The sequence below is a fragment of the Aquila chrysaetos genome, chromosome 19 (assembly GCF_900496995.4).
Source record: "Aquila chrysaetos chrysaetos chromosome 19, bAquChr1.4, whole genome shotgun sequence".
Taxonomy (NCBI): Eukaryota; Metazoa; Chordata; class Aves; order Accipitriformes; family Accipitridae; genus Aquila; species Aquila chrysaetos.
The window spans coordinates 26214925-26233754 of NC_044022.1; the positions used below are offsets into that span (position 1 = coordinate 26214925).

General features: G+C 40.3%; 1 protein-coding gene across 2 annotated transcripts in view; it reads right to left on the reverse strand.

Annotated features, from left to right (window-relative positions):
• Positions 1-18830, reverse strand: part of RAB6A (RAB6A, member RAS oncogene family) — a 64342-nt gene that overhangs the window by 22759 nt on the left and 22753 nt on the right. For both annotated transcript variants that reach the window (XM_030042244.2, XM_030042242.2), the window contains exon 2: positions 3064-3122. In XM_030042244.2, coding sequence (XP_029898104.1) covers positions 3064-3122 — 59 coding nt within the window. The remainder of the gene's footprint in view (positions 1-3063; positions 3123-18830) is intronic.

Genomic DNA, 18830 nt, shown 5'->3' on the forward strand with positions numbered 1-18830 from the left:
CAAAATCTGTTTTAGACCTGGGCCATGAAAATATTTGTGCTAATCACGTTGAAAAGAACATATGGCAGGTATGTTACTTTCAAGCTGTAAAATGGCTCTTGACCTAAGCCCCCACAAGCTTTAAGTATTACAATGAATAACTTACAGCCAAACGTATTTGTCTGCCTGTACTGTTCTGACCATATCATGATGATACAGAGAAGCAGCAGATGTCAAGGAGTGGATGCAGGCACTCTACATCCCACTTTTACTAAAATAGGTAACCTACAAAGAGGCATTTTGTCACAATTCTGACAGAAGGTGCAAAAAAACCTTGGGGGATCTTTACAGATGAGTTGTAAGGAAGAGCTATGCAATGTATGAGTAGAGGAAAAGTCTGCTTACTGATGGGGAGAAACACATGGACATGAAACTAAGCTAATTACTTTCATTAAGGTGGAGGCAGGTTTAACCCACTTGTGAAACGCTGTGCACCACATGCAACAAGCAGGAACTAGGCACGCTCTGAACATGCTGCGAGGTACTGTAAGTCCCAACCGCAAGTTTAAAGAAGACAAGCAGCACAAAAAAAACTCGAGAGGGCCACACTACGGATGGGGCCATGTACAAGAACACTTTTTAATCCATCCGTCCTTGCAACACTACTGTCATAATAGGAACTGTCAATAAGGAACTGTTGCTACTCTATTTTATAGACTATACTTGCTGACATAGAATTACCCAAGACTATGCAAGGAAGCCTGAGGCAAAGCAAGAACCTGAATTATCTTTCAAGTCACCGGCCAGCGTTTCAACTGAATGCTGTCCTCCCTCTCCCCTCCTCCAAGAGGCTGAAGCTAAAGGGAAGCGTGGCCTGTAATTCTCCTCTTGCATAACACACAGAGAATCATCACGCTTGCCAACGTTGGTCTTTCATTATACATCACATACGGTGCCACAAAACAAGGAAAACCTTTCCCAGCATGTCCCTGGAGAGGAATCACTCCTGGTAAAATATACACCACCAATGGCGCAATTTTACTTCAGGTGTTTGGGTTTCCTGGACACAGTACAACGAGTTCTTGTTTGATTCACAAATGCCACTTTCACGAAAACAGCTTATTAATAAGCTACGGGAGCAACAGCTGAATTCCTCTTATCTAGCAGCAAGCAAAAGAAAACTAATGCACAGCACAAATTTTATTAAATGGCAGCTTTCTATTTTTACCAACTGAACACAAAAAAACCTTCTTCAAATGATAGGTTGTGGCAGCTTTCAGAAAATATGCATTTGAAATTTATCAGAAATGTCCACAATGAGCAAATCATCCATCAACTAACCTACAGCTACAGTTAACCACGTACATGGTTTGATATGCATTATCATTCAAGTAACTTGGCTTTGAGAGGCGTCTATATAACCCTGGGCATCAAGAAATTTATTTTCTAGTGCGACACTAACATGTAGTGTGATTTTGGCCAAATTACTGGAGCTATTATGACTCATTCTTTCTTCCAGCTACAGCAAAACAGGACATATCGCACTACCTCAGTCATGACTTCAGTAAAATAGAGGTCTTCAGATGAACGACACCGTACCAAGTACATTAACACCCAAACTAGGCACGCATCACTGATAGCTAAATTGAAGCCATCTTGTAAGCCCTTAAGATTTCTTACTGTTTTAAGTCCCACTCGTTCATTTTGCAATCATTTAGTATATTATGTCAGACCAGCTTCCCATGGAGACAACTATATTATCACGAAGCACGGAGGGTCAAACGTCTTCAAGAAAGAACTAGGACGCAAGCTCCATAGAGAAAAGGAGCAGACCTGAAAGAAAAATACTGTGGGAAAAAAAACAGATTAAATAAAAGAACTGCATTCACATGTCCATGTAATTACAGTGGGTAGAATTTGAAAGGATGTTTGCTCCCTTGGGAGCAATGATGTGTACTCTAGCCCTCCTACACCATAGAAGCTTTGCTTCTCCCATAGTTAAGTGAGAACTTGTATTTCATTCTACCCAACTTGCCTAGCAGCAGCAATGAGAAATTACTGAAGAGGCAGAAAGGAAATCATTAAGGGGTAAAGAGATTTAAACAAGATACTTGGATAGACACTAAGTAACAGAAGAGTCACAGCATTTTTCTTATTTTTTTTCCCCATTACCTCCTCCTCCCACCCCCCTAAAAAACCCTTCACATTCATCAGGGAACAGATTTTTCTCAGCTTAGTGTATTCAGAACATCACCAAATGTAACCAAGTCATGAAACATGTTCTGCTTGGGAAAGACACACTTTATGAAACTAAAGTACTTCTATAGCTTGCCACCTTTTCAAGCTCATCCTAAATTCTGGGAGTGGGCAACAATGATTGCTCTCCTAGAGTTCAGAAAAATTAGCTTGCATCAACTTGAACTGACTTGTCATCAAACACAAAGCAGTGAGGGGGCTGCAGGGCCGACTGGAATAAAAGATAACCACTGCTTCAGCCCCAACCTTGCCAACCCAATCTTGTTTAAGTAACAAATAAGCAAGCATAAGTAAGCAGTCACAGGATGGGGACATGCATAACAACCAATTTTGTGGGTTTTGTTCCAGCAGACAGCATAAAATAGTGTCCTAAAGCACACCCAGTCTTAGAATCCACTGCTTTCTGCTCCATAATTCCTTGTTCATCCCACTGCAGAACCTCTTGCAGCTCAGCTTGTTTCTTTTAAAAAGAGCCAGGTACCTGTCACATTTTCCCCATGGAGGCATTAGATCCGTGATGGTCTGGTAGCAAATGGTGAAAAAAAACCCTGGTAGACTTAACAACTGCTACTACTTGAGTATACCCAAGAAGCCTATCCTTTCAAACCACAGCTCATCCTACTGCAATTAGCAGATAAGCTACTCAAGCAGAATCCAACACCAAAATGCCATTCTGAAAGGTTATTAAAATACAAAGCTTAAAGTTTACAGTTAAGAATTTGGTCAGTGTACCAACTCTTATCCACTGCAATGGAATGGATTCTTCCTGCAATGGAAGACACAACAACAGAGAGTCCTTAAAGAAGACAGTAATATGGATTAATTTACCTGGTAGGTGTTGTCAAAGCTGTCATACATGAACCTGGTGATCAAGGATGTCTTCCCCACTAAAAAAAGAAAAAAAAACCACAGATTCAAGGAACAATTTCTGTGCAAGTTTTAAGCAAGTGATTTAAAAATGGTTTCAGGAGGAGTTTTACTCTGTGTCCAACAGATCCACACTGTGCAATTAGACTTCCTAGAAGCAAAAGAGCAGTTATTTGACTTTACAATTGCAAAGTCACTAGTAGGCACATTTTTTCTGAAAAAGGTTAGTTCATGCATCATTCCCGAGCATCAGTTTTACTCTTAAATATTTGTGATTTGAGACAAAAATTTAAATAATTTGATAGTTGCAGTTTCTACCAAGTCGTTCAGAAATTTCAGTTGAACTAAATGAACAAATTTAATAGGTCTGACAACTCCTACAACAAATTATTATAAACAAGACAGCTCTTCTTGCTCATAAAACAAGGTAGCTATGTTGCTTTAAAATACATCTCGCTGTGCATCTCCTCAATGTCACACTCTCCATATTTGTCACACAAATGGCAGTCCCTGCTGTAGTATCACGGTAGCATAAGACAGGATTGAAGAGCATCATTGTTGAGAAGCTTGTTTACCATCTGCCCACAATATCACTCCATTAACTTCACCCTTCCTCTGACAACATATTCACTATACCTTTTTGTATAAGCAGGTTCATATGCTGTTAAAAATGCCGTTATCCACCCCAGCAATGGCTGCAGCTCGTGACGGGTATTTCACTTGGCTATTCAGCATTAGGAAGCCAGTTGGCACTGCAATCAGAAGGCGGCACTGCAGGATGTGCAGGCACACCTGATAGTCACAGAGACACAGGCGAAGCCTTATTCATGCAGGCATTTGTGATGCTGCAGCTCCTCTGTAACTGCAACTCAGCTTGGCCAGATTAAATCACAAACTACGTCAAGATCCTCATTTCATAACCGAGATCTACATAAACTGCGTGTATCGTAACATTCCAGCCAGGTATCAGACTACTTTGCAATCTCATTTTCCTTAAAAGACAAGTAACACGAGGTTCATTTTAAAACAACCATCATCACAACAGTTACTTTCTCCTCCTGTAAGACCAACGATACAGCTAAGCTGGGACAAAGCCTAACTCATACTCAATGGACAACTTTTTCCTACTCCATGCCATCTTCACCTAGAGGAGACCAGCAAGATATGCAGGAACTGGAACATCTCAAACCTGCCTTATTTCAATATGTTTAAATACTCTTAATTGTAGGCAAATTACTTAGCAAAAAACTGAAGTTACTCAAGAATACATCACCTCCCACTGTTTTCTTCTAACCTCCTTGCAGCTGGAATTTGCCATCTCCCACTGGCAGGGGAGAAGAGCTCTATGACCTACGTTAGCCATCAAGCATCGCAGGTACACATAAAGGGCAGTTAGATGTGCACAAGCCAAAGCTTGTGTTCTTCAAATAAGCTTCCAGAGATGTTAGCTCTCTGCAAGGGTGATGGATCAAGACAGCAGGGAAATTTAAGCCAAGATTTTGAGGGTGGGGTTGTTGGGGGCTTGGGTTTTTTTTTCGGGGCAGGGGCGGTACGGTTGTTTGTTGGGGTTTTTTTAAATCTTAGTATGAAACTTTCAGCAAAATCTCCAGTGTCATACTTAAGCAACATTTTAATCCATCTGCAAACTTCAGTTAACTCTGTAAAAGTGCTAAACTAACAGGAATCCAGCCTTTGACAAAAAGATTTTCCCAAGTCAAAATTTGAATTCCTGTGTGAATTTTTAACATATTCTGCTTCATAGGCATAATCAGGTTTCCCATAAAATTAAAAAGTTGCCTTTGCAAAGGTAGAGCAAACATGCCCTTTGGTGAGTAGGTTTTCAGAAGCAACACATCTCAGATGGGCAGGATTCCTGAATCCCTTATTCAAATTTGTCCCAGGACACCACAGATGTGTTGAACAGCAGCACAAACTGGTGCAGGACAAACAGCCATGGGCTGCGAGAGGAGCGGGGTTTCACTCCAGACCCAGCAACAGCGACAATCCTCGAGACAGCAGTGAGCAAATCCAATACCTTCTCACTGCAGCACACACTATAAATCCTAGTAATGGGTCTGCGGCACCACGAACAAGCTGGCTTTTTCTCACGTGGCCACTGATGTAAACAGTTAAATTTAATTCTTCAGAGGTGCAAGGGGATGTAATCAAAGCCATGAAATAATTTGCTTTGGTAAGTCACAACCCCTGAAGAGCACTGAAGTCTTCTGGCAAGTCATTTCCCTTCCCACTATACACTGAGATGTCTTGGAGGGAGTCTGCCTAGAAACCATAAAATCTGAAAAGATTTTCTATTTCATAGTCCTGGAGCTTCCCAACCCTACCTTCACTCATTTCACAAAAAGAGGGGAAAAATAAGGTGCCACTTGGCTTGCTTATATTTAAATATCTGCTTCAACCAACATTTGGATAGAGTGTCTTAATGCACTTCAGTTCCAATATATTTCTTCTCCAAACAGACCAAGGTTTTCTTTACATAGTATGTCAATAGACACCAGATCAAGTAAGTATTAATACCAACTGCTTACAATTTTAATTCCACCATAACTACTGAAGCATCACCGTTTCTCCTTTAAAAAAAAGACTTGCCTTAAAAATCCTGGCAGAAGCAAAAGCCCACAATTCCCACTGTATCTATAATTAAAAGTCAGTGAATCTTCTCTTCAGAAATTCACAAGTTTAGATTATATAAACAGACACCTTGTCCAGAGGGTTACAAGCTTTAAATATTCCCTCTTTAAAAGAGCCACTCCTAATACCTAACACCATCTCACCTCTCCCCAGCCTCCCCACACACACCACTCTGCCTGCCAATGGCAGAAACTATTCCCCAGCCCTACAAAAAATAGCCGGATGAATCACCTTAGGATTCATATACCATCTGTTGCACACTAAAGTGATGCGGATGCATATGCTGATTCTCCTGTGGAAGCCATGCTGCTATAAGCTCTGTTTCAGAGAGCTTCAATAGAGAATGAAAACACACAAATTAATCTATTGTCAATTATGTTGATCACATTTCTCCCATACAGAGGCACAGCACAGGCCCCTGGGCTAGGCATAGCTAAAGCACTGTCACACATGATTTTTTGAGTACACCGAGTACTTAAATGTGCTAACTGTATTTATGACGGACCTAACACAACAGTTGCAAACTAAATTCCCAGTGAGGATAATCCCTTACATAGGGAAACCTCATCATGCAGCTAGCACACCACAACCCGCAGAAAGAAAGAGCTGATCTCTTCCCCCTCCCTTGGCAGAGCAACAAGGAAGGGCCATTGAGACATATTTCACCATTTCCTTTTGGAGCTGAGCCCCTGGGCTCTTGGATGAGTTTTCTTTTTACATCAGTTTTTATTCAGAATGGTCATAACGGAGTTTTAAGCCCCTGTGCATGACTTTAAAAATAAATAAAAATAATAGTAAAGAACATTGCCAAAAAAAGAACCAATTTATTGACTGAGGATCTGCAGGAGAGTTTGAATCCCATTCTGTTACATATTTTCACTTGCTTTCTTTTGTCTTGCTGGCTGTATGTTTATCGAATTCACAGAAAGCATTAATTTAGGAGTGATTGCAAGCAAGTTAAAGGACAGAATCAGAATTCAAAATAATCTTGAAAAAAGTAGAAGTGAACTCAAGAGGAAAATGAAGCTCAGCAGGGAGAAGTAGCACAAGGTAATACACACAGACAAGAACAACTGGCTACTTAAAACACAGATTGCAAACAACTGGGTAAGCAATCTGGGGGTTATAACCAAAGGAAGCAGATAAGACAGTCAAGGCTTCAGCCTTGCTTCATTAAGCAGGTTTTTTTTAATCTAGTGGGTTAATTTAATCTCTTGGAAAAATTTCAACACAAAAATATGTCCAGGGCAGCATTAATCAGTAATGCAGTAGCATACAACATCCTTTAGGCCAAAACATTTCTGGTATGCTGCTCAGACAAAAGAAAAACAACATGTTAACATTATCCTTGGAGGAATAAAGGTGGGGGAGGAAATGCTGCAAATGGGGTTTTACCACAGTGCACAGCTTTGGCTGGAGCAGCAAAGGGAGTTCTGCTGGACACACAGACAGCTACGTTACAGGAAACAAGGAAAAACCTCAAACAATTCAGGAGCTGAGAAGGAGCCTTTTGGCAAGAAAAAAGGCAGCTTGCATAGTTCACACAGAACAACCAAAAGGTGATGCACAGCAGAGAGGTACCTTACTGATAAGGAAATGTGGTCTCTAGCCTCTCTTCTCTTTGTAGATTAAGATCTAACGGAGCCGAGTCCAAACAAAGTCCTACCAGAAAAGGCATGCAACTTTAAAAGTTAGGGTAATTAAACTCTGAAACAACCTATTCAGCTGGGCAGTGGATTCTCCTCCCTTCCTTGGCATGCGAAGTTGTCAGATGTCATCCCATCGTAGGAATTTACATGCAAGGCATCTGAGAATTTTTTGAACCAGAGGGAAGCTAAGAAAGTAAGTGATTAACCAAAGAAACCATTTATTCCAACACCGCACCTGAACGTCAATTTTGGAAACTCTTCTGTCATTAAGTGGCTGAATAACAGTAGCAGCATGGGTTTCATTAGACAAGTTTTCTGCTCCTTCAAGCTTTTGATATAATGAAAACAAAGTCCACATTAACCAGCTCCTAATCACACAGCTGTGGCTCAGACACCATTGCTTAAGTGCACAGATTATCAACGTATGCTTCTGGATGGAAAGGCAACCAGCTCCAACAGGAATTTTTAAGCTTGTATCTAACTTGCTCAGATGGTTTTCTTCAGCTATAGCAGCTCTGGAAGAATTTGGACCTGGAGATCACTGGTGGCTCCCATACTGAACTAGCTACTCACTCTCCTAACCATCAAACCTGAACACACTGCAGAGCCTGCCTGGTGTTTTTTTCTGGAAGGCTGGGGGAAGAGCAGAGAGAAGTATTTGCTGTACAAGGCAGTAAGTGGAAGCATTCATCCACATTAATTCCGATAAGCTGCAATGTTTTAATACGTTATGGGACAGGAAAAAGTAGGCTGTTCTGATACATAAAAATAGGAAACTCCTAAAACGAATGGTGTGATCACTAGTTCAGCACAGAAACAAGTAGATGCCCAAATACTAATATCCTCCTAAATCAGCAACTGAATCAGTGGCAGCAAACAGCAAAGTACCCAAGACACATAACTGAGTTAAAAGACAGGAACTTGTTAAGTTCCTATCAGCAAAATTGCCATTAACTATGAGGGCCCAAATTCAAAGCCTTCAACAGCTAATTGAGTCAACCTGATCAATACTCTTTGTCTGGAAGCCTTGAACCACTGCCTAGCACTTATTTCAGAAAGAGCATTCATCTGCAAGATGAAATCAATACGCTAATCTCATGGTTCCAACAACTTTGATCTGACAGCAGTGACTAGAGAGATTTCAAGGTCATTCATCTGATTCTTGAAGACTGCCTCGTCCCGCTTCTGGGGCCTTGCGTGCTGGAGATTTGTATGTCCAACGTCAACCACCACTAATGACATTGATTAATGGTGGGTACCAACAACTCCTCCGCGCCAGCGCGTGCAGAATACGTGCTACCAGCTACTGCTGGCAGCACTGCAAGCAGCACTCCATGCTCTGTACTGTAACGAGTCAGTGGGGAGACTCGCACAAGAGCCAGGGATGGAAGAGACCCATTAGATAATACAAATCATCTCCCTGCCAGCACGGGATTAGAAGGTCATTTGTTGCCAGGCAGAGTCTGCAAAGGGCTCAGGCAACAGTCAAGAGTGACCTACAAAGGAGAAGTAACTGGGATTGTGCCACTTCTAGTGTATGATGTACGAGGACCAGGCCTTACATCCCCATTTCGTTTTCTTAGGCATGCGCTTGCCTCTTTTATACTAGAGATTTACATCTTGTCCAAGGATTCTTCCAGAAAAGTCACACTTAAATCTCCCAGTTCATACTAGTTGTTGTTTAGCACTTTCAAAGCATCAGCCATAAAAAAAAAAAAAAATCCAAGAAAGATCTGCAAAGCAAAATAGTCTTAAAAATAATCAATCTATCCAGCCTTTTCCTTGTAAAGCTAAAAAAATCCACTTGACCTCTCCCAGTTCTCAGAGGCAGACTTGGTTAACAGAGATTCAACTTGCTAAAAAGCATAAGTTAAAGACAGGAAGATGAAGAAAGGCTTCTCATCACACATACAGATAAATCACAGTATAATCCCAAAATTTCACTTGCCCTTTGCAAGACTCCTTTAAGATTTGGTTGAAGGATAAATCCCAGTGACACTACAACTTTCTTTCACAGATAAGCTCACCTCAAAATCTTCACTGGAAGTATTTCCTTTACTAGACACACCACAGCTTATCTAGCAGTAACTGAGGTGCTGACAAGGAACAGTATTTCTTACTGAGAAGTCAAACTCTGTTCTGCCCTCAACTCTCAAAGCAGACGACCCGATACCACTCAAGGAGTCCTGTTGAAAGTTACAGCTCCAAGACCTTTCGACTACCAGCCTCACATCAAGTTTCATGCTCAGATTTGCTGGTACTTCAGACCCAATGCTTAGAAGAGTTGCTGAAACTCAAGGATTTAATGCTCAGGATCAGAGAACTTGCTAGTCCAGATCCGGAAAAAACAATCCAAGGCAACAAGAAGAAAAAGCATTGCTAAGAACAATATACTGAATTATGAATGCATGAAAACCATTTTTAGATTTTTTTATTTTAAAAGAAGCCCCAAAAGGAGGATGCTTATATTTCACTTAAAATGATCTGTATGAGCCAGTAACCAAGAAGAATATTTTTAGGTATGTCAGTCTGAGCTCTTAAAACAGAAATGCTGTATTAAAGTGATTAAAGCAGCTTCTTTAAAAAAAAAAAAATCCTCCTCTGCTCTTCACTGTCAAGCTATGGAAATTTCACCCGGTTCCCCCAAAGCAAGAAACAAAGCTCATTCATTATCCCAAAGACACTGGCAGAGCCAGCAGACTGCATTCACCTACCAAATTCTCAGTAAGATTAAGTTTATCCAGTCACAGCTGAGGAACTCTGAGGATAGCATAAAGTCTAGTCACAGAGAGCAGAGGTAAAAGGCAGAGTTGATGTGGTCTCGCCTCCTTGCTCTAATTAAAGAAGTTTTTACCCCGAAGTTGTTTTTTTTCCCCCATTGATTCCACTTCTGCTCTATTGTCAAATGTCTTTTATTCTGCCATTTCTTTCCTGATGCAAGACGCCAGATGAGATCAGACCAAAGGACCATCTGAGCCAATTCTTTGCATCCCTAAGTCCCCAACAAATTAAAAAAAAAAAAAGGGGGGGGGGGGTAATCAGAAGAAAGCCTGCAAAGAATAAACCTTCTTGAAATACATCTATGGCCCCACCCTCTGTAAGTACCATTGTTTACAACTAAAATCATGGAGTCAGGTAAAAAAAAGTTATTTTTAATTAAAAAAAAGTATGGCTACAATTGTTTTGGGGTTTTGTTGGTTTTTTGTTTTGGTTTTTTGTTTTGGTTGGGGGGGTTGGTTTGGTTTTTTTTAGAGCAAAGGGCAATATTAAATACACATTTAACAGACATTTTCAAAGCATGTTTTGGCTACACAGGATAAAGCTGGCTGAAGGATGCCCTCCCAGCCTGGTTGCTGAAATGGAACGGCTGCCCCCATTGATTCCAGGAAATAAGAACATTTTGTACTGTTAACACTACAAAAATTGTGCAAGTGGCTTTCATACTACTTCAGTGGTTCTTGCATTATACCAAAGCAGCAATGGCTTCTTTATGTACAAACAAAATGGTTCAAATAGCCTCTTTTAAGATAATTTATTCCCAGCCTAGTTAAAGATCTAGGTTATAAATTATACTCTTGTCCTTTTAAACAGATTTGCTTCTTTAAGAAGGAATTTAAGATTCTGTTTAGGAAGTTAATGTAGAATGTCCAGAGAGTTACAGGGAAACAAAGACCCAGAAAAACAAGGAACAGTTTTGTTTTATTTTAAATAATTTTAGTAATTCAAGAGATGTTCCATCATTTTGTACTTTAAATATATTTTATTTCACTCATCCCAGAGAAGAGAGGCAACTCACCTTGATTTTAATTGACTGTATTTTTCATATTCATTTGGAATAGAACAAACAATGGACTATGCCTTGCAGCCTAGATCAAACACATGAAGATCAGTCAGAGGATATTAAAGTACCTACGGCAAATCCGTCAACTTCAGATTGCGTGAAGCACAGGGAGCCTTGAATAGAAAGTCCATTTAATACACTTCGGCAGTTTTGTCACTTCTATTTTAGTTGCAACTTCTCTGACAAAGGAAATTTGCAGCTACATTGCTCTACACAGGAACTATGGGCCAGTGAAGATCTGCAGATAACTTGCTGATGCAAAACATCAATATTTATAAATTTCTTTGGCAGTTCAGTAGACATTTTGGTCCATCATAAGGATACTTCTAAAATGCAAAAAAATAAGTCAAAGTCCTTCAAGAACTTAAAAGCAGGTTCTACAGGCTGCAGATGACTAAAGTCCACAAACCTCCGTGCTCGGAGTCCCCTGCGCAAAGCAAGTGGTAGGCAGCGGCACAGGAAACCAACAGTTGATTTGTGAACAACGGATCATCACACAGTGAAAAACAGCAGCAAATATGCTGCTGGCAGCAGCCAGCAGTTTGTACATGATTGCAGGGGGAAAGAAGGACAGACAACAGAGCAACCAATTCAGAAAGGGTTTTTTGGCAGTGTATTTGTGTAGGTTTTATGGCATCCTACCTCGAAAAGTAATTCTAGAAAGGCAGACACAATCAATAACAATGTCAAACAACTGTAGCTGACCTTTTTAGGCCAATGAATCCCTGCCAATCCTTAATTTCTTTTCAGGTCACCACCCACAACAAAGCTTTTTTTTCACTCCTTTAATTAAAAGCACTATTGAAAACTGTTTGATACAGTCCTGGATCAATTACTTTGGCCTCAGGGATTGCTGGTAGTCTGTAGCTCTCAATTTGAGAATCACTGGCTTGTACCCACAAAGCAGAGTAGGTAAGTTAGCTTACTGCTCCTGGGGTACACATCATACACCTTGCACGTTGCCAGCACAGCTTTATCAGTCCACACATCTGTAAAATACACTGCGATGTTTGTGTCATGCTATTCAATAATTCCACGGATGTGCACTACACTTACCAAAACGAGCAGTTACAAGTCTGCAAAAGGCATGAAACCAGCACCGTAATGTCTACAAGGTAGCAGGTATATGGCAATAGGTTCCTTTTGATTCAAATTCAAAGGAAGCAGAAGCCTAAGGAGTAACTGTCCCCTTAGAGCGTTATTTCATACAAAATAGTATCTCCATTCAGTAGCCTCTTACAACCAGAGGTGAGGAAAGAAGAAAGCTCAAGCTGCCATCAACCCTGCTCCGACACCTCCTCTCTTCCTTTTCCTTCCCAAATTAAAACAGAAAGACCAATCAAGACAGTAAAACACAGGCAAACACATGCTAAAATTCACCAGTGTGTGGTGAAGTCAGGATTTTCTCTAACTCTTCCACCTCTTCCTTCTTCATCTTTGAAAAGATGCATCACCCTTCCCAGCTGAAGGATACACCCTTACACATCTTTCATAGCTGCCTTTGTGGGCTCCAGCACTGGCAGAGACATTTCACATTACATTTCACATACTCGGCGACAGCTTGGACTGACCAGGCATTATTTCTTACCACAAGTTTTAACAGAAATGAGTCCCAAGAAACTGGCAGCAGAGGAATCCCACAGTCCAGTTTAATTCCCATAGCAGCCAGCCCAACCTCAGTGAACTACAGGGAAAGGTGTGCTTCGCATTTTCCTATTTTCTATTTAGCCACCAATTGACAAAACAGTAAGAAATAACTAATCACAACCATCACCACAGTTGTTCAAAGACTATTTATATTAGAAGCAATCAGAATTAATAACTCTACAGAAAGTAATCAACTGGAAAATATAAAAGACTTTTGGAAGCCTGAGGTAATCCTGAAGCATATCAACTATTTTTTTTTCCATCCCAGGCCATAGTATTGGACATTACATAGAGTCTTAAGATCTTTACAAACTTTGAAGTCCCAAATTCATAGTGTGAATTAACATCAGCGCCCAATCCTCTGACTCAGGTTAAGATGTGCTGCTCATCGTCTAGCTCCTGTTCAGGTAACGTGCTGGGCAGGGCGGCAAGCAGGTTGACCCTCTTAAAAATTAACTTTTACCACACATTTTAACACCTTCCCAGATGAACCGTAACAGCATTGCCCCAGTTAAGAAAACTAAGAGCAAGGGCTTTACACAAAATGGTGATGAATTTAATGAGATACAGCATCTGACCAATGAACCAGTGAAATGACCAAGACGGTAACTGGCCTCAGAAACACATCCCTTCCCTTCCCCTCTATACAGAGCCCCAAGTATTTTGAAGTACTGAAAGATACTGAACAAAAGTTACTTATTTTCTTGTTGTAAATTTGATTCCCTTAGTCCTTCCAAAGATTCTATCCAAACTGGACTTTTCAAGGCAAGCTGAGACAGTTTTATTACAGCTGAGCATCTGCTTAAGGTATGTTCCCACAAAAGACAAGTTTTACTCATTATTTCCATTAAGTAAGAAACAGCATGGCCAGAATTTTGCTGCTGAGGAAGTTGCCATTTTCATTTTACCATGTAACAAGAAAGTGCCTTGAACTTCGATCAACTCTTCGTGATGGAAGAATTTCCAAGTGAAATATTTTAAAGCTTCAATATCTCAGCAGTTCCCAGCAACTTCACAAACCAGAAACTGTGACATCAGCCTTTTAGCTCACTAGACAGCCTTCAGCACTCTGGTGTTAAAAAAAGCCTGTATTTAACAAACTAGAACAGACCATAAGCTAGGTATACAAGCCTAAATGGATGGTAGGAAGCAGGCATGAATATTTATGACTGTCTGGTGCAGAACAGCAGGAAGGGAAGCAACAGAGTCGAGTGAACTAGCATGATATAACAAGGAATGACACCTACCTAGCAGATGAGCACACATAAAGCCTTTATGTGAATGGCTGATATCATCGGCAGCTTATTCTCACATGCTACAATAACAGGGACACAAAGAAAAGAAGCAAGTCCATTTTCACAGTAGCACCATTTTTAAAAACTAAGTATATGAAAAAATTGTCCATTTCACATGCATTGCTGTTCACTCAATGCTTTACTTTCAGAGACAGTGGGCATGGTATGATTTTCCTAAAGGATTCTAAAGATTTACGGCAAAAATATCGACTATATGTATTTTTGCTATGGCCCCAGAAAATCAGTGAAATTTGCAGCTCCTGAAGTCTCAGCAAAACATCTTCAAACGGTAGACACCACTAAAGCTATTTGTCACTCAGGAGGCAAAGGTTCAACTTTTCTCCCTGGCCATAGCCAAAGATTAATTTTTTAATGGCTTCTAATAGAAATTGATGAATATGCATTTCAAGTGATGCTCAAAATTATGCAAGTTTCACAAACTTTTGAGACCTTGCTGGAAGACATGTCCTTGCTACTCAGAAGCAAATAGGAAATATAATTTTGTCACAAGCCAGATGTCATCAGAGCAAAGGGGTTTTAGTTCCAGTCAATCTCTCCAGGCAATAACCCACACAAACAAGAGTTTTCATGCCTGCTGCCTGGCCGACTGCTCTTTCCTGTCAAGCATTTCCATAATTTACAAAAAGGGACCAATTACTCCCTTATCTACAACAACCAGTAATCAAATGATTAACACTTCAGTAACTGCCTTATAAAAAAAGATGACTATGAAAATACATGTTAGTCTGAAAATCTCATTAACATTAATTTTCATTCAGTGTTTTCCTTGAGTACCTCAGAAGAGCATGTACAGAGTGCTATTTTCCTAACAGAAGCAATGAGGCCCTGCTTGTGCCACAATACTTCACCCAAGACAGAAGGAAATTGAGGTTGAAGCACTTCTCTGACCTAGAAAATATTTTTTCCCAGGGTCTTGCTAAAAGCCATGCCCAGCAAGGCCTGTAACATTTGACCGCTGGTGTTCAACAAAAGCAGAAGCTTAAGTAAAATCAGTTCTTCCAACCCCGCTTCTTATATTCCTGCTAAGGAAGCCAACAGCTCTGGTTCAACAAGCTCATACTTCAACAGGAAAGGAACCCATCTCAACAGCAAAACACGATCTTTGACAACCAGGTTGTCCCTGACACTATATATTTCATTTATTGGCCTACTAAATAGGAACAAGATTCTTACTCACTAGTTAAAGCCCTACAGATAGCAGATTATTTATGCTGACACAGGGCCACTTAGGTGCTTTATTCAGAGGGACTAGGACTGAAGCAAAGACTGGCAGAACCAAGGACTGAAAAGCTGCCCTGGCTATAGCAACTGTCTTCCAGTGGGATTCTGCAACAGATTTTGGCACAAGTATTAAATTTTCAAGAGTACCATGCTCCACGAGAAAATTGTCCTTTGAGTTCAGTCTGCCACAAGACAACTGTGAATATGTTCAAGGGAATTGGAGAGGGTCTGCATCTGCATTAATAGAAGAATTAGTTTGCATCAGGTTTCTAGTCCAGATTTATTTTACCCTCTAATATTACTATAGGAAATACACATAAAACATCTCTCCTGAAGAGAGAGAGAAAAGCTCTCCAAAACCTAGCAGTGACGTCTTGCACTAGATGTTAGTACCAACTTTGTTGGTTTTCACTCTAAAATCTCATGTTTTCATTCTAAAAATCTTCCCTTCCCCAAGGGAACCTGCTCCTAATGCTGAGAAAAAAAAGCTCAAAGAGGGACTGTTTGAACAATATCATTTCTGCCACTCAAAGAGATGCGAGTGGACATACCGACAAGTGGAAAAGCCCCTTGTTCCTTTGGGAGAGGTCTTATGGTCACATCTCACTAGAAGATTCCTCCTTCCACTTTGACAGCTGAGCTGGCTCACTGTTATATTTTAACAGTTTAGCATCTCCAGGCTGCTCAAATTTTCACGCCGCCCTTTTAAAGAAGCATATGTTCAATTATTTTGTGTCCTGAACTAGGCTCTGCTGATCAAGATCAGTTACTAATACCTCTGGAAGCCTTTTGGGGAAGTGTGGGCCAGGAAAGGTGTGGAAAAATACTGTCCTTGCAACTGGCTTTTGAACCTCTCTCGACTTCAGGCTGCAGTGGTGGGACACAGACCCCAGGAAACACTTGTTCACAAACCATCTCTGCAACAGGGAAGGAACAGACAATTCTCAGCCAACAGGAAACACTCGAGATAACATCCTCAGGGTCACAAGGCAGAGCCCGAAATATTAAAAGCACAATTGTACTGTAGAAAAAACTAACAGCCTCCCTATACGGGTCAGAGAAGAACCCGCCAAGCTCTCCTGAACACAAAATGCTGGTCCTTCTGGCACCAGGGTCCTCTTGCGCAAGACCTGCCAGAACATCCTCATCATGATCTTCACTAATTGCTTTCAAGTAGCACACCCCAAATCTTGCCTCAGCTAGCCTCAGCGTCCATGACGACACAGCTCCTGAAAAACTGCATGTGCTGCCCAATATAATCACATGATGCACTCTGAAGTAATGTTAAGCCTATCTTAAACCTCACATACACATTCCCAAAGGACAGAAAATGGACAAGAAATTGCCTCTAACAAGCAGAGTAACTATTCTCCCAAAGGATCCTACCTTTTATGCAACCATTCCACCAGGATCCAAATGCCACACTATGAAAAAAAAAAAATCAGTTCTACAGCTGACAGTTAGATATTGAAGGACGACTGGATAATAGTCTGCTGTGCCACTGATCTAAGTATTCAGCGACATATGGATGTATTTTATGCTGTCTCTAGGCATTTTAAGACCAGCAAGAGAAGCAAAGAATTGTCACTTTTATTTAAAGCTTGGCAGTAGCTAAAGGGAAAAGGAAGAGGCAGAAGAAGGTATTTTCTATTATCAATTTTTTTTTTAAGTCAGCATTAGCCTGTTTGCTTTCTTTAGACATGTTAGAATCCTATTTTACTTAGTACACTTTTTTCTTGAGGGAGATGCAAGTTAGTTTTACCTGGAGCTTGGTATCTCTATTTATCAGTAATAAACTAAGCCACATATTGAGACTGTGGCACAGCCTAGACACATAAAGCTTGACAAGGCTCCTCTTTGTATTTTGGTATATGAAGCGTTCACACAAATCAATAAAAGTTTGTGGACACTAATAACAACTTTAATTACTTAAACTCAGTACTCTTTTCCACTAAGTAAATCCTAAAAAGCACTGACATAGTTGATAAAAGTAGAACAATATGACTGATTATTAATGCATGGGCAAGATTTCTCTTGGGATATGCACCAAGCCTTGTGACAGTGACAAAAAATTCATGGTGATGAATAGCTTCATTAACTCTTGTGGGTTTTGTCAGTAATTAGCTTTACTTTTCCTCCCCAAAGGGGAAATATAAGAAAGAGCACAATACAAAAAATCTCATTCTATTTGCTCAGTCGTGGCCATGAAGAAATGAAACACTGAACATGGGTCAGTCCTCTAGTTCCATCTCATAACCACTCAGTTTACAGACTTTGCAGCTGTGATTGTTTCTCAACAACTAAGTTGCACACTGCAAAGTTTTCATATAAAAAGCTCTTTTTTTCCCACCACATGCACTAACCTGTAGAAAAGAACAAACAAGTCAGCCCCTCACTACTGAACAGGAAGGAACAGGTCTATTAAAATTATAGAAAGCAAAATACAGTAGTTTGATTACTCTGTCAAGATAGTAAAATAAAAAAAAAGCATAGAAATGTTACCTCTTAGCACAGCTATAAAAATTCATTTTAAAATATAGGCCTTGTGTTCTGAAGATGAAGCCACTTGTCTGGTTTTCTGCAGAGGATTTCCAAGTCAACCACATAACATAACCAGTGCTATTTTTCACAGTTTAAAAGATTTCTAAAAACAACACAGAGGCAAAATTAGTGCCACAAGAGGAGGACCTTCAGGCAATTTCAGTTTTCCTCATCTTGCGTAACATCGAGCATCTGGGAAGTTACACAATGCCACTTTATGAGTACTTCCAGTTTTCTGTTAGTGAGAACATCTGTCATCTTTCATGTTTAGAACTTTGAATCTTCCATCATTTTGTACAGAAGGGCCAAATATTCTCCTTAAACATGGCTGAAAGCAATTGAGTTTTGAAGAAGCAGAATCCTGCCCATTTCTGAATGATGGACACCCTGTAAGCTGGTATAGAAGCCAGAAATTGTCTTCTACTGTCTATAGCAGACAAAGCTAGGAGCTTTTCCTTGGTGGAAGAGACTCATAATCTTGTAAAGACCTGTAGCAAAAAACTTAAGAAGGTATGAATGAAGTATGCAGGTAAAGGCAGGCAACAAGAAGCAACAGCAGAAGAAGGATTAATGGAATTGCACATGCAATTTGCTACATAGTGTGGTAAATGTGGTTTCATTCAAATGACCAGATAGCAAGAAGAGGAAGAATAAACCTAAGATAAGGTAACAAGAAGATCAAGAACTGGAGCCTTAAGTCCCCAGATAAGGAAAACAAAAGAACAAGGAGACTCAGGAATTTTGCCGAAGCCCTAAGAGGGATGAGACAAAAAACCTAGAGGAAAGGTCCCAAATAGTTTCAGCTCCTAAGTGGTACATGAGTACAGCCCACAAATAGCAGTTAAATGTCAGAAAATCAAGAAG